The 15,540-nt window shown below is 42.0% G+C and overlaps 1 protein-coding gene across 1 annotated transcript in view; it reads right to left on the bottom strand.

The window, feature by feature from the left end:
• Positions 1-4,085: 4,085 nt before the first annotated feature.
• The window catches only part of arih1 (ariadne ubiquitin-conjugating enzyme E2 binding protein homolog 1 (Drosophila)), a 28,185-nt gene continuing 16,730 nt past the window's right edge, over positions 4,086-15,540 (bottom strand). Inside the window, exons 14-17 of the mRNA XM_088340163.1 lie at positions 13,210-13,267; positions 12,882-13,142; positions 5,415-5,527; positions 4,086-5,344 (exon numbers count right to left, since the gene is read on the bottom strand). Of these exons, the coding sequence (XP_088196289.1) occupies positions 5,260-5,344; positions 5,415-5,527; positions 12,882-13,142; positions 13,210-13,267 (517 nt within the window). The 3' untranslated portion in view covers positions 4,086-5,259. The remainder of the gene's footprint in view (positions 5,345-5,414; positions 5,528-12,881; positions 13,143-13,209; positions 13,268-15,540) is intronic.

Genomic DNA, 15,540 nt, shown 5'->3' on the forward strand with positions numbered 1-15,540 from the left:
TTTGGCCTTTGGTCTTGATGTTCAGTTAAGTTTAAGTACCTTCTGTAAATGTGGAACAGTTTTATTTATGAATAAATTGCAAATTTGATTCTGTGTGTGAGTGGGGAAACATGAATTAATCAATACCTCAAGTTTGTGATCGACAGAACTCGATGACATTTTTGTTTTGTCATACAGAAAGAAATACAAAAACATGATGTAAGGTTTTTCATCATATTTAAAGAATATCCTGTTCTTTATTAAGAATAACAGTTTTAAAAATGCTATAAATTTGAGGAGTGCTTGGGTTTACATAAGAGGGGCTTAAGCCTCCCCCAAAACGGGTTGGTTACACTCATGGTCAATAGTACTTTGACCAAATACTATGTTAAACACAATGATTTACCTGCCAAGTGATGGCTCAGAGTCAATAGAGTTTTTCTGCATCAATGGCAAAGAGTGTAATTGAGGAACGAGAAACTATTCCAAATATTTTTATATATCGAGTTTATATAATTTATGTATTCAGAGTTCAAAAAATCCCTTAACCACATGGGTCGTCGGGGCACCAATGAGGACACAACTCTTGCCTGTTCTTGGGTCGTGGCAAAGTTGGCACCAGTCCATTAATGTTGTCGGGCCAGTTCTTTTTCAGTCTCCCTCTCTATCTGCCCCTTTGGACTGTGCCCTGGATAATTATCTTGGCCAGTCCTGATCTTGTGATGTGACCATACCACTGAACTTTCCATCTGCACAGTTGACAACAGTTCTTTGTAGGGTCCAATGAGTCCTCTGATAGTGTTGCACACCATTTTGTCACATGGGCTCAGTAGCTGATGCGTAGAAGTTTCCTGTAGCATCCAATCTTCATTGCCTGGATTTTCCTTTCCAGTTTTGCTGTGAGAGTCCATGTCTCACAAGCGTAGAGGATGATGGAAGTAACAGGCGCTTGCAAGAGTCTGATCTTTGATTTCAAGGCTATGTTCTTGTTCCTCCAGATGGGTTTTAAGACAGGCAAGTGCGGCTGTGGTTTAAGGTATCCTGGCCATGATTTCTGGTTCCGACCCCTCTTCTTAAATGACAGCTCCAATATATTTAAATTTGGTGAGAAGTTCAAGCTCTCTGTGGTTGATGGTGATGTTTGTGGTGACACATTGGGGATTGTTGATCATTACTTTTGATTTTTCTGAGCTGATTTCCATACTGTACTGCCTTCATGTTTTGTCCAAGCGATTAACCCGATCTCAAAGTTCCAGTTCGTTTCCTGCCAATCCGGATATAATCATCAGCAAAACGGACGTTAGTGATGTTGTGTCCTCCAATACCAACTGTACCTTCACGTTGTTCCAGAGCTTCAGACATGATCCTTTTCGGGAAGATGTTGAATAAGGTTGGAGAATGCCTAGTCTTACAGAGACTGTGGTTCGAAACCACGGTCCAATGATACTATTGATCAGTATCGCACTGTTGACATTAGCATACACTTGTTCAATGGTCTGAACAGGTTTCTTGTCCATGTTATACTTCCGTGTGGTGGCCCATAAAGCGGCTGGCCATACTCTGTCAAACGTCTTCAATAAAAACGTGATAGAGGTTTCTCTGTTGTTGATAAAACTTATTACATAGGATGAGCAGATTAAAAATCTGTTCTGTAGTGCACCTTCCCTCCCTGAAAGCTGCCTGATCTTCAGCTAGGATGTTTTCGGCTTGTGGTTTCAGTCTGTTCAGCAGGACCGTTAGCATCATTTTACTTGCTTTACTTGATAGTTCTATGGTTGGATCATAACTGAAGGTTTCCTTTCTTGGTGGCAAAATTACTAGCATTTTGTCCATGCGAATGGTCATCGTTTCCAGATTCTTATGCAAATCTTTGTTAAGATGTCTTACAGATTGCACATCCACCATTTCGTTTGAGTTTTGATGGGATGTTGTCGATTCCTGGAGATTTTTCATTCTTCAGAGTTTATTCCTGCCTCTACATCTTCTCTCAGCATAGGGAAGTCATCGCTTTCCCCCCTAGGCTGGAATTCTTAACCACCTCAGGAGTTGTAAAGTTTAGAACAGTATTCTGTCCATCTATTCATGATTTCCTTTTCTTCAGTTTGCTTATTCCCTGCCTCATCCTGAATGCTGCTGACTTTTCCCTGTTTTGTTTGTGTGAGGTATTTTACAATCCAGAAGGATTTCTCTGAATTGTTCTTGTTGAGGCACTCTTCTAACTTAGTCTTCGATTCATTTTTCCTTTGCTTCTCTCAAACTTTTTCTAATTTTCTTGTTGGCTGCTCCTCCAGGGCTTTTTGTTTCTTTTTTAATTCTCGCACTGTTCAAGAATTTTGTTTGGAACCTAAGGCTTTATTTTCTTCTGCTGTTTTCCTACAATGTATTTTGCTGCTTCAGTCATCGTCGGCGAGCAAAAGAGCAAACTTCCCGCCGATAAAGGCCTGGAAGCTCTCGACCACCTGCGGGTCCCTACTCGATCCAGGTCAAACTTGACCCATGGGTTCCGTGACTTCTTGACCTTCTGGAGGTGAACAGGGAAGTTTATTTTGACCAAGTCAGGAAAACTTCCCGAATCGGCTCCTAGATATGTGTGTATGTTTCTTCCAGTCTCTATAAGCATTCACACCCATTTGGGTATTCCAGTCGCCTTGCAGGATCTTTCTTGGGCGCTTTCTCTACTATGTCTCGAACCGAGTTATCAAAGTCCGATGTTGAACGGTGAGACACTGAGATCTATTGTGATGAGCCTGCCTCAGACTGGGCAACATGCTAATACAATAGCCTCAATATTTTTGTGCATGAGGAATCCCACATCTTACATGTGCTCGTTAGCTTCTCCACTATAATAGAAAACATGACCGTCATCAGTTACCATTTTGGCAAAGCTTTTTTATCTGGTCTCACATAAACCGAAAAGATCCCAAGAGTATCTTTCCATCTCGATGACTTTTTTTCAACTTTCCTTGTTGGTTCAAGTTGCAGACATTCCATGTCGCAGTGGTAAAGGTGTTCCTACCACACAATCTAGTGTCTTCCTAACAGTCACGCTCTTATGGTAGTTGGCAGAAGGCCTGGTACTTTTTGACCCAAGCCATGACTGAGTTAGCATCAAGAGTGAGTTGTCTATCATGCAGTGTGTCTTGAGGCAAGTATAGCCTGGCGGCACACATCCCTCTCCAGAACAACATTTTTCTCACTGCAAATGCCAGTGTCTGAAACTGACAAAAAGTTATCGGACACCAGGGCAGACAACTCTGAAAAGTTGCCTGCCCCATTTTCACAACTTGAAACACAATACAAACACAAGACGACTAATCGCAAAGAAAACCCCACTGTTGCAAGTATAAACGATTGGTGATCAGAATATATAACAGGAAAACATTTCAAAATTAAGTTTCTTATAACATTTATTGCATGTATGTGACTTCTGTCTTCCATCAGTTTGTATCTGTATTTACTCATCTTCATTCATGCAATGTTTGCGTTGCGTCGGCTGCTACAAGCCACGTGAACTCCTCTTTCCACGATGCTTTTAATGTACGTTTACGTTTTGTAGGGTCATAAATTTTGTTAGCTTCTTTTGAATATTTCTTCTAGGGCTGAGGTTTTGGCCTGGTTCCCAACCACTTATCCGTTTTTCTTTCGTTTTTTTTCCTTGAAAAAGTTGTCGGACACCCGGGCGGAGAAGTTTTAGTGAGTTGTGCGCCCGACGTAAAAGATGCACGTCCCGGGCAGACGTTATATCAGACACTGCAAATGCAATGTGTTTAATGAGTTATTTGACATTAAACTGTAGTTATTTATTTGACATATCATTCAATTACATTTATTTTATGTCACATCAGGCTAAGAAGTCGGACATCCAATTTACTTAGAGTACTAGTTTTGACCTTCTGTGAAAATGTTGGCAGCCCTGCACCAGGAAAAACAGCAATATCTAGTGGTCAATTACAACAGTGTCCCTTTAAATATAACCATTCCCTTTATTTCCAGTTCAGGACTGCACAGAATTTCCAGCAAGTTCATATTCTAGGTGGCCAACATAGCTAAGTACCTTGTTTGAACTGATATTATGATCTACTCTAATGACTGACACAAAAATCCTGCAATTTTCTCATGACATTTATTCAAATAAACAATACAGTTAATAATTTGCTAGGATAAAATAAGTCTGAACACATAAGAAGCATTTTAGGACACAACCGTACCCCCCATAGTACTAGAAACATTATCTTTTTTTAGACAAGGGTTGTTCTGTCAAATCCGAGCCTTTTGATCCGAGCCTGAACATGCACGCCCTCGTTTCGGAGGTTGCCGTGTTCCACACAAACGCGAAAGGGAGCATTTACAGGCAGAGCGTCCACAACCTGCAGCAGCGCAGGGCGGGGCACCGACATTTCATCCTTACATTGCCAAATTGGAAAAACACAAGCGTGATTTTGTCTTACCATAGCAACATCTGTCCATTTCAAACGCTTTATAACTCCATCTATGGCGCACACTTTGCCGCACCGCATCACTCTGTGCCCAATGTGCGATTGGGGCAACCTCAAGCCGTGTTTGGGGGGCGGGGGGGACAGCAACAAAACAGAGTGAATGTCACTCAAGTCTCCGAAAAATGATCTACAAAAACAAAACTGAAGTTTTATTGGGCAGCTGGGCGGACTCCGGTTGAACACCTTTCGAAAACGTTGATGTCAGCTTGTTAATCTCCTTATTGCCAATGTAAAGAATAAATAGGTCAAAACGCTGCAAACATGAGCCACACTTGCCCTTTTACTTCCATGCATATGACTATTTACAAAATCAAGACTTTTTTTTTTCATGAAATGTCTTTGCCCCTTTACAATCAGCCCAGCACACAAAAGGACCTCGCCACGTTCGTCAGACGTGGCCAAGACAGTTAAAGCTGTTTAAAACATTTTCACACTAATGGGGGAAAATTAAAGATTCACAAGCCCCCCTGCTCCCCAAAAAACAAAAAAAGAAGTAAAAGCTGAGGGGATGTGTTACAATACAAACCAAAAGAGAATGTCTGTTTTTAAGATGGACTTTCTGCTGCTAACAATACTGTAGTACACTTTCTTTTTTTGTCATGACTCTACCTTTTATTTAAATATAATTTACTTCAATATTGTTATTGTTAACGAAAAGGATGCAAAAGTGGTACGTTTGCCAAAAGCGAGGCAGCATAAGGCCCGTCCATACTGCCCTGATCAATTGCATCGGCGCTCGTGGTTTTTTTTTTGTCTCCAAAGTCCAAAGCATTGAGACGTGTCCTCAATCCTCAATGTATTCCCACAAGTCCTTCTCGTAGCCTTCGTGCACGTGCTGCAGCAGAACCCGCCGCCGGCTTTCGCAGTATCTGCAAGCACACCGCAGCCTGTCACGCGCCGATCTCAAAACAAATACAAATTTGTCCCGCTCCAACTCACCTGTACTTGTCTTGAACTTTCTGCTTGATGTCCTGCAAGGAATCTTGTGAGATGTCTCGTTCTAGATAGCCGGACAACACTTCGGTAGCGTTTTCCAAGTCGGCCTGGTTGTTCTGAAAAGGCAGTGGGACCGGTTACGCTCACGCTACAAATTGGGGTCACTGTTCACCAGGCTCGGAGTGTCAAGGAATACAGGTCACGGCATTAGAGAATACACAAAAAAATTTAATTGTATTGTTTTGTTGTATTGTTATACAGTGGAACCTCGGTTCGACCATAATCCGTTCAATTTCTTTGTACGAAAACCGATTAGTACGATCACCGGAGCCGTTTTTTCCCATTAAAAGTAATGTAAAATTGTTTTAATCCGTTCCAACACCCTGAATGTTTATCTTGAATATCTAACGTAAAGCTAACCCAGGCTAATCGTACGTTCGCGTTAGCGTAATCTTCCGTACGAAAGATTACGCTAACATAAACGTGTAAAAATAAAAAAATCAGGTCGTTTACACGTCATGTAGCACCCGGGTCTCCACAACAAGTGGTCAGCGGTTAAACGTTAAAGAAAATAATTATGAATAGGATTTCTTACCGGTCGGCAGAAGCCATGCTGTATTCCTGAAAGAAGGGAAACTCGCACACCTTCTTCATATTTTGCTATTATTTCTTTCTTAAATGTAATAGTTGTACGCACTAATCTTCTTTCACCTGTAGCAACTTTGCTGCGTGCACCAACCTTCTTCCGAGGCATAATTAGGGGTTAAAACACTCCCTTCACCGCTTTTGAAAAACGAAAACAGAAAAGGAGTGCGCGTTGCCATGACAACAGTTCTTCACGAGGGGTGGGGGCAATCTACACTCGTACGCCGCTCAGCGTCGCCCCTAGCGTACCGGCGTTCGAACTCCGATTTTTTGAATGAAAAGCGAAGCAAGAATTTCTCGAAATTTTGGGTCGAGAACCGATTTGTTCGAACTGAGAGGCGTTCGAAAACCAAGGTTCCGCTGTAGTTACAGAAAATGCGGTTGTTGTTGTTGCGGTTTGAGGTTGTTGTCAAATTACAGGTATATTTTATAAATCATTTAATCCACACACATGCACACATGTGCTCACTCTCAGGACCCCCAGCAGCTGCCACAGCTACAAAACATGAACATGACCAAAAAGTTTGCTAAACTAACAGAAAAGTGCTATGTAAATCAAGTGGAACTAAGAATAAAGCATCAACAAAAAAGTATGAACATACTGTAAAAAATAAAAGAATAATGCATTTGAATGCCTGGAGGCGAGTGCCCTCTTCCACAGCATCCATTCCGTCACTTCATGCACTCATTAACGAGTCTCACATTTACATAACCCTAATGCCAGGTGGACGAATTGCTCTATCATGATTTCAATCACTGACACTAGAGAGAGCGATGACAAGACGTCCCTGAACCCCTTCATGTGTTTAAAACAACATTGAGTTTTTAACGTGCTCTTTATGTGAACTAAAACAAAACATATCTTATCGGCCATGTAAAAAGATAAAGTTTTGTTTTGCTCAGTACACAATACCTCATGGTTAAAATGTGAGCACTTTCTTGTTGGACAACAAGCCACAAGCTGTTCTCGGTTTCCTCCATTTCATTTTCAAGGTTACATTGTTCATCATCTTATTCTATTTTGTCCTTTATCAGCATATTTCATGTTGGAGTAATCCAAAGGTAATTGAAAGTAATCAAGTTACATTACTCTCATGATATGGTATTCGAAATGCGTTAAGGATTACATTTTTAAACAGGTAGCCAATAACTATATGGGATTCCATTTTTAAAGTAATCCCCCCAAAGCCTGCTTGTTAAAAGTGTTGGGAGCAACACATTACAAAAAGAATGTGTTCCTGGAAGGCAATTACATTTCTTGGTAACGAATACTGTGATGCGTTATTGCAGTGTCTGAAATAACGTCTGGCTGGACGCCCGGGGCGTGCATCTATTACGTCGGGCGTACAATTGCAAAATGTCTCTTCCCGGGTGCCTGACAACTTTTTCAAGGGAGGAAAAAAAAAAACCCGAAAGATTTTCTTTCACATCAAATGTTTGCTTTATTCCGATTTAAAAATCTTTGTTCGGTTTGGAAATTTCAGTATTTCTGTTCGTTTGCATACTTGGCAGCCAATCAGAAGCCTGCCTAGAATAAATTTGTGCTTCCGGACATTCCGAGTGATATAGGGTCGCGCATTTGCATAATTTTCCAAACTAGACGCACAGAGAACACAATTACAATGAATAAGTGGTTAGGAATCAAGCCAAAACCTCAGCCACAGAAGAAACATTCAAAAGAAGCTAAAAAAAATTATGACGCTATAAAACGTAAACGTACATTAAAAGCATTGTGGAAAGAGTTCAACGTGGCTTGTAGCAGACGACGACGCAACGCAAACATTGCATGAATGAAGATGAGTAAATACAGGTACATACTGATGGCAGATGGAAAACAGCAATGTCTTATACTTGCAATGAATGTTATAAGTAGATTTATAATAAACATACATTTAAAGTGTTGTTCTGTTATATATTCTGATTATCAATCCTTAACTTTGCAACAACGGGTTTTTTTTTGCGATTAGTCGTTTTATTGTGTTTCAAGTTGAGGAAAATGGGGCAGGCAAGTTGTCTGCCCTGGTGTTGGGTAACGTTTTGTAATAATTCTATGACACTGGTTATTCATAACATTTGTAACATGGTGCGTTACTTTTTAAATGCGAATCACAACATCTACTGACATTTGCCAGTTGCGTCGTCTCTCGTGAATCATTTCCAACCCTCATTTCGCCAGCAACAAAAAGACGAATACAACAAATAAACAAGCCTTGGATGTTGAGATCTACATGCAAAGTAATACAGAGTACAGTTATGGTGACACTTTCTCAAGAACACACAATTTCTCCCAACTGATATTCTTCCAACTGTATATCCTCACATCTAAACCATATCTGCAAGTATAAAATACTGAAATCAGGCGGTCATTCTATATGCTTATATTTAGTTTTGTGTCTCCAGTAGCAAATTGTAGCCAACGTTTGGGAGAAGCCATAACTTATACAGGAACAACGAAAATAATGGGGCAAACGTGAGCACAGAATTTACTGCAAGCGTGTGCTGGATTATAATTATTTGTTCGTAAAATTATTTTGCAATACATTTAGAAATGTATTCAAATCTGTCTGACAACGAAGAATTATTTACAGATACCAACGGAGAAGCTTTCAGGAAATCATCACTTTTTTTAATTTTAAGAAGCTGTGAAAGACCCTCGTTTGAATTTAATAATTTAAAGTGATATAAAATTTAAATAGTAACACTCAATTTTAAAAAGTAACATTTAAAAGTAGTGCAATTACCAACATGAGATTATATACATACACACAAACACACACACACAATGATTATGTTTTTCCTATCTGTCTGTATGCCAACACATATTGATGATTTAAAAAAGTTTAAACAGTTCAACATTCAAACTCAGTTTTGCCAATATTCCATTTTTTTTTAGTTACGCAAATTTGTACGCTTGTGTTGTATGGAGCGGACAAAGTAGCAGACAACGTGATAAAGTTAAAGGTTAGGTGTGGGCACGTGGATTATATACTAAGCCCGCACCCTATTATCACGTGTGCCTTACGTGTGTTGAATACCGCGATAGCACCTGTAACAGACCTTTTACAGTAAATCAGTCATCGAGCAGCTAGCTATTTGCGACAGGGAATTCAGTCTTACAGTATTCAGTATTCAAACCCTGAAGGGCATCTATCAACATGTGAACTGTGCAACAAGGGGTGAAAAAACTCTGGACCGCGTTTACAGCAACCTCAAAAACGCATACAAAGCTTCCCCCCTCCCCCACCTAGTAAATTCGGATCACCTATGCCTATCCCTTACCCCCTCATACACCCCCATCCGAAGGAAAACAAAACCTGTAACGGGGACAATACAAACGTGGCCTGAGGGAGCCCTCTCCAAGCTGCAGGACTGTTTTGATCAAACTTGCTGGGAGGTATTTGAACACCATGACCTCCAGAAATTCACTGACACTGTTTTATCCTACATCCGTTACTGCACGGATGAAGTCACAGTATATAAAAAAATCAAAAACTACCCAAACCAAAAACCCTGGATGTCCAGCGAGGTGCGCACCCTCCTCAAACACCGCAACACCGCCTTCAGGTCTGGAGACAAGGCTCTTTACGGGGTGGCCAGGGCTGACCTGAAGAGAGGCATCAAGGAAGCAAAAGCAGCCTACACAAGGAGGATCGAGCACCTCTTCGCTAGGAATGACCCGAGGAGGATGTGGCAGGGCCTCCAACACATCACCAACTTCAGAGGCCACAACCTGGCAACTGTTGAGGCTGAGGCTTCACTAGCTGAGGACCTTAATCAGTTCTTCGCTCGCTTTGAAGCTGGTAGGCCACAAACAGCCACATCACACCCACCAACAACCAGCAGCAACTCCCTCACATTTCAGGAGCACGAAGTTAGGCGTGCGCTGAATACCATAAACCCCAGGAAGGCAACTGGCCCGGATGGAGTACCAGGGAGGGTACTCAGGGACTGTTCCAATCCGCTGGCTGGGGTCTTCACCACCATCTTCAACCGGTCCCTGTCACAGGCGACCGTCCCACCTTGCCTCAAAACCTCCACCATCATTCCCATCCCCAAAAAGTCAGCAGTGGAAAGCCTCAACGACTACAGGCCTGTAGCTCTTACGCCTGTGGTCATGAAGTGCTTCGAGAGGTTAGTGTCCCGGCACATCAAAAACTCCCTGCCACTCACACTGGACCCCCACCAGTTTGCCTACAGGGCAAACCCCTCCACTGACGACGCCATAAACACAGCACTTCACACCGTGCTGAAACACCTGGATCACCGGGGGAGCTACGCCAGAATGCTCTTCCTGGACTTCAGCTCAGCCTTCAACACCATTATCCCGGAGATCCTGGTGGAGAAACTTGCACACCTAGGACTCTCTCCCTCCATCTGCCACTGGATAATGGACTTCCTCTCCAACCGCCCACAGTCGGTGAAACTCGGTACCCACGTCTCTCCCACCCTAACACTGAACACTGGCTCCCCCCAAGGTTGTGCACTGAGCCCCCTGCTTTTCACCCTCTACAGCTCCGACTGCTCACCGACCCACCCCACAAACACTATCATTAAGTTCGCTGACGATACCACCTTGATCGGCCTCATCTCTGAAGGGGACGAGGCGGCATACAGGGATGAGGTTGAGTCACTTTCAACGTGGTGTTCGGAAAACCACCTCATATTGAACACCACAAAAACAAAAGAACTGATTCTGGATTTCAGAAGGAATGGCAGGAATCCAGCACCACTCATCATAAAGGGAGACTGTGTAGAGAGAGTCCACTCGTTCAAATTCCTGGGCGTGCACATCTCCGACGACCTCTCCTGGTCTGCAAACACCAGAGCGGTGGTAGGGAAGGCCCAGCAGCGACTGCACTTCCTGAGATTGCTCAGGAAAAATAACCTAAAACAGCAGCTGCAGGTGTCCTTCTACAAAGCCACAGTGGAGAGCATCCTAACATACTGCATCACGGTGTGGTATTCTGGGTGCACAGCAGCAGACAGGAAAAAGCTCCAGAGGATCATCAAAACAGCCCAGAGAATCGTCGGCTGCTCTCTGCCCAGTCTGGAGGACATTGCCTGCTCTCGCTACCTTAGCAGAGCAGAAAACATCATCAAGGACTTTTCTCACCCCGGCCACCATCTCTTCGACCTGCTGCCTTCCGGCAAGCGCTACAGGTCACACAAAGCAAAAACGAACAGACTCAGAGACAGTTTCTTCCCCACAGCCATTACCACCCTAAACAGACACCGCACAAAAAACTGAAAACTGTTGCAAAATACTACCTCACACGTATGTAAAATGGTACTCACGTACATGCTGTCTGCACTATGTTTGTTCACTGCTCAAACAGACACCGCACAAAAAAACTGAAAACTCGTGCCAACACTACCTCATACGAATATAATGTTACTCATGTCTTGTTCTTGCACATGCCGACTGCACTACGTTTAATGCTCAAATTGCACAATGTCTGACCATTTCCTGTTTCTGCACTATGATGTCTATGTTTGCACCAATGCATATGCTGACTATTTTTGCACTATGATGACTTTGCACCAAATGCAATATTGCACAACCGTTACGATACCAACGTTATCACGACAACCCTGTATGTAACATCCCACATGCCGACATTTCTTGTGTAAATACCATGTAAATTATAACTATAGCCTTATCCCCCTTGTCTTATAACATTATCTTCTCTGTTCCTTTATCTTCTTGCTCATACCTCACTATGAATGTGTAAAACTGGAGTGTCATGCCCAATTTCGTTGTCACAATATGTTAGCCCATTTGTAGCAATGACAATAAAGGTATATTCTATTCTATTCTATTCTATAATTATTCCAACGCTCACACCAATGGTGAGTTCTCAGGACTTTGTTTTCTGTCCATACCTGAAGTTGACTCCATGATTTAAAATAAAAATAAAATACATTGTGATTGACTGCAGTCCCTTGTTTATTGTGGTTGATTAAGCACAGAATCTGCCAGCCGGCGCGAGCAGCAATAGTCGACAAGGGATAATAGATCACTGCCGCACAGATGCTGTTTGTTTCAGGGCAGAAAGAATGGAAAAAGAGAGCCACTATGCATGACACAAAATTGCTCGACTCCTACTCTTAGCAGTAGTCCACTGAACATAAGGAATCGCTACTAATTTTAGACAAGCCACAATGGCACGCTTTAGGCGTGCCCAAGCCAAAATCTAAAAAGCGCTCTGTTGGTCCTTGTACTCAGCAATAGTAAATGGTGGTAATGTAGCGCAGCCACATCCAAGCATTTTATTTCAGGCAAGCCAGAACGGCAAAAGTGCGCTCTAGACGGTCCCCGCTCACAACAATATGGGATTGCGCTTTGGGAGGTCTTCAGTGACTTGAAAAGCGCTATATAAATGCAGACTATTTACTTTTAAGGAATAATGGATCGTGGCCGCACAAGCGCAGTTGAAAAAGAGCCGCGAGGCCCGACTTGCCTCCCCTCACTCGCAGCCATATGCGATTGGGGATAATGGATTGCGCAGATTCTCTGCACGGAGGCCCGGCAAGTACAAAACGCACAGTAGCTGGGATTACAGTATACAAATGAGTACAAATACATGGTCCAAAAAACTATTTTGGCAACTATTCACAGAATATGTGTCCTTTTTTTCAAGCCTGCGATTTTAAATGCTCACTTATATAAGCTTGGATAGAGGCATTCCTCTAGTGCAAAAACTAAAAAAGCGAGTCAGTGAAAGTGAGACAGGAATCACAAAAGAAACAAAGCAAGTGGAAAAACAAGATCATGATGAACGTGAATGAGCATGGAGACAGATATCAGGGTAACTTCTGTCTTACCTCAAAAATAATGGACTGGTTGTTCTTCTTGAGGTAGAAGGCAAAGACGTAAGTGAACATGAGCGTGGAGCGGCACTGGCACAGCACGTCCACGGCCTTCTTTAGGAACTGCACCTCGATCCAGGACATGTTGTGTTGCTGCATCTCCTCCATTTTCTGCTTGACTTGAGCATACAGCTTGTGCTCAAAGCGCAGGCTCTGCATGTGGTTCATGTAGCGGTTGCAGTAGAACAGGTACCTCTGCAAGGCCGCCCGCGAACGCTTCAGAAAAGCATACAATGAGCCCAGGATTGTAAAGGAAAAAAGCTCGCCTTCCAAGATATCTTACCTCCTGAGCGTCTCGGGCGGCCTTGGCATCATCTTCGTTGTAGCGATTGCAATTGTACCTAAAACGCAGAAAGTGTTTTAAAACAAGGAACAACTGACAATAATTTGCACTAGAAGTCGACCAATTATCGGGCAGGCCGATTATCGGCACCGACATTTGTGAATTGCAGATACCAGTATTGCCGTTTTATTTCTCTTTCTCTCTCCGTCACTCCTCCTCTTTCCCCTCCCTATCCACCCTGTGCCCTGATTGGATAAGCAACCGGTTCGGATCCACTGAAGCAAAAGCTTTTTCCGATTCCAAACACTGCAAACAGCAGCAACTACCCAACATGCTAGCCTCTGGGAAGAGGTACTGCAGTATGCGGTGCAGGACCACCAGGTTCCACAATAGTCTTGTCCCCCTGGGCATTAGACTGTTAAATGGTCAATCAAACACATAGTAAATCTAAACTGCTGCTAATCTGTACATCTGTTGGTTTTGTTTGACTTTTTGCACTACTGGCAGTTCTTTATAGCTAGCCACTCCTTGCACATCTGTTTCTCTGCACTATTGTACTTACAGTGTTATTGTTACAGTGTTATTGTTACTGTTTACCTGACTGCCCATTTTGCACATCTGGTTAGCTGCTCCTCTTGCACTATTTGCACTACTGTAAAATACTATACATAGCCATAATTATTTAGTATATTATTAGTACTCAATACTCCAACTCAATACAACATTTTATTTATATCTGTACATTCAAAGAAACTGTGCGGGTCAGATGTATCGACATTTCGTTCTGTATACACGTGTACTAGAATGACAATAAAGTAGATCTGAATCTGAAAAAATAAAGCCACTGATAATATTGCGATGCCCCTACGTGTAGTCAAAAATGAACACAGTTGCTAATGAAGTTTGATGGTCGATTTAATAGATAACTACTGGTAAAAACACACTGATCAAGGAGATTCGTTCGCCCATAGCTCATGCACATTCGTTCACACACAGACTTCCTAACCAGTCTCCTCCCCGACATCACGTCTCCCTTCAAGGGTTTATACACAAATATAGAAAAAAACAACAAAGGCAACATACATTAGAATACAGTGGTACCTCTACATATAGATGTCTCTACATACAAAAGTTTCAGGTTACAAAGTACCTGAAAGGGAAAATATTGGCTGGAGTTACAAAAGCATTTCAGGATACAAAGTCAAAATCAAAGTACAGTACACGCTGCCATTCACCGCTCCAAGAGCTGTACATGGAAACTCTGTACGTATGCGTGAGTCCCGGCATGCTCTTCGTGTCCACCTCATGCTTTATGGTACCGCAACGAAGAGCCATCATTTATAATAGACCCCATAAAAGACGTGCACAAGAGTGTGCAAGGGGAAGAGTAAGAGACTTTCTGGCTATCGAAACAAAGCAAGACGTAATAGAAAGGAATGAAAACACGGAGCCCCACAGGAGGAGTTCAGCTACTAACAGGAGGAGAATGCAGCCATCATTACATTACCCCAAATTAAATACAGTTTGGCAAAATTAAGTAAGTATCAGACTTTGCGGAAAGGAATTACCCAGAAAAGTGTTAACAGGTCGGGCTACCGCTCATTATGATGGTGTCTGCCTCGCACATTTCCCAATGGATTGTCACAATCCGGCATAAGCAAACGTCATTGGATCCGTTTTTTGAGAAACGCAAGGCAAAAATTACTGCTGAGGAACAGTAAACAAAGAAGCTCGAAAAACGGTAAATAAATATTTTTATCATTTTGTTTATCCTTTTTTCCACATTATGTGAAACTCGTTTATGTTTACTGTGCTGTAATGTAATTTTAATTTGTATTTGTTTCATGTTTTGATTTTGATTTTAAAAAAAAAAAAAACTTTTTGGGTATCTATTCATTTAGCGCTTTGGGAAGTCTATAAATGCAGATCATTTCATTTCATTTATTTACAGTAGTGTAAAAGGTTTAAGATAGCCATTTAAGTTTTAGTTGAATTTATAACAAATATTCTGTTTCTTTTGGCATTATCAAAAATTTCCTACGCCACTTTAAAGATTTCACAGCAAATGAACATCAGCTCCAAATATCAGTTATCAGCCACATCTAAATAATAATTATCCGTATCGGCCCGAAATTGGTCGATCCCTAATTTGCAGCAATTAAGTGTAAAAGGTTCCTTGTGAAGTTTGCCAAAAATCTGTGTGCACCAAAATCCCATGCTGTGTGACCAAATAAAAAATGCAGTCGGAACAGGGTGAAAGGGACATTGTGTATTATGAATCCACTACAAGTCGCTTTATTTCGTTCTGCAACCAAAAACGAGTGCTGAAAA

The sequence above is a fragment of the Urocampus carinirostris genome, chromosome 7 (assembly GCF_059441175.1).
Source record: "Urocampus carinirostris isolate Australia breed hairy pipefish chromosome 7, RoL_Ucar_1.0, whole genome shotgun sequence".
NCBI lineage: Eukaryota > Metazoa > Chordata > Actinopteri > Syngnathiformes > Syngnathidae > Urocampus > Urocampus carinirostris.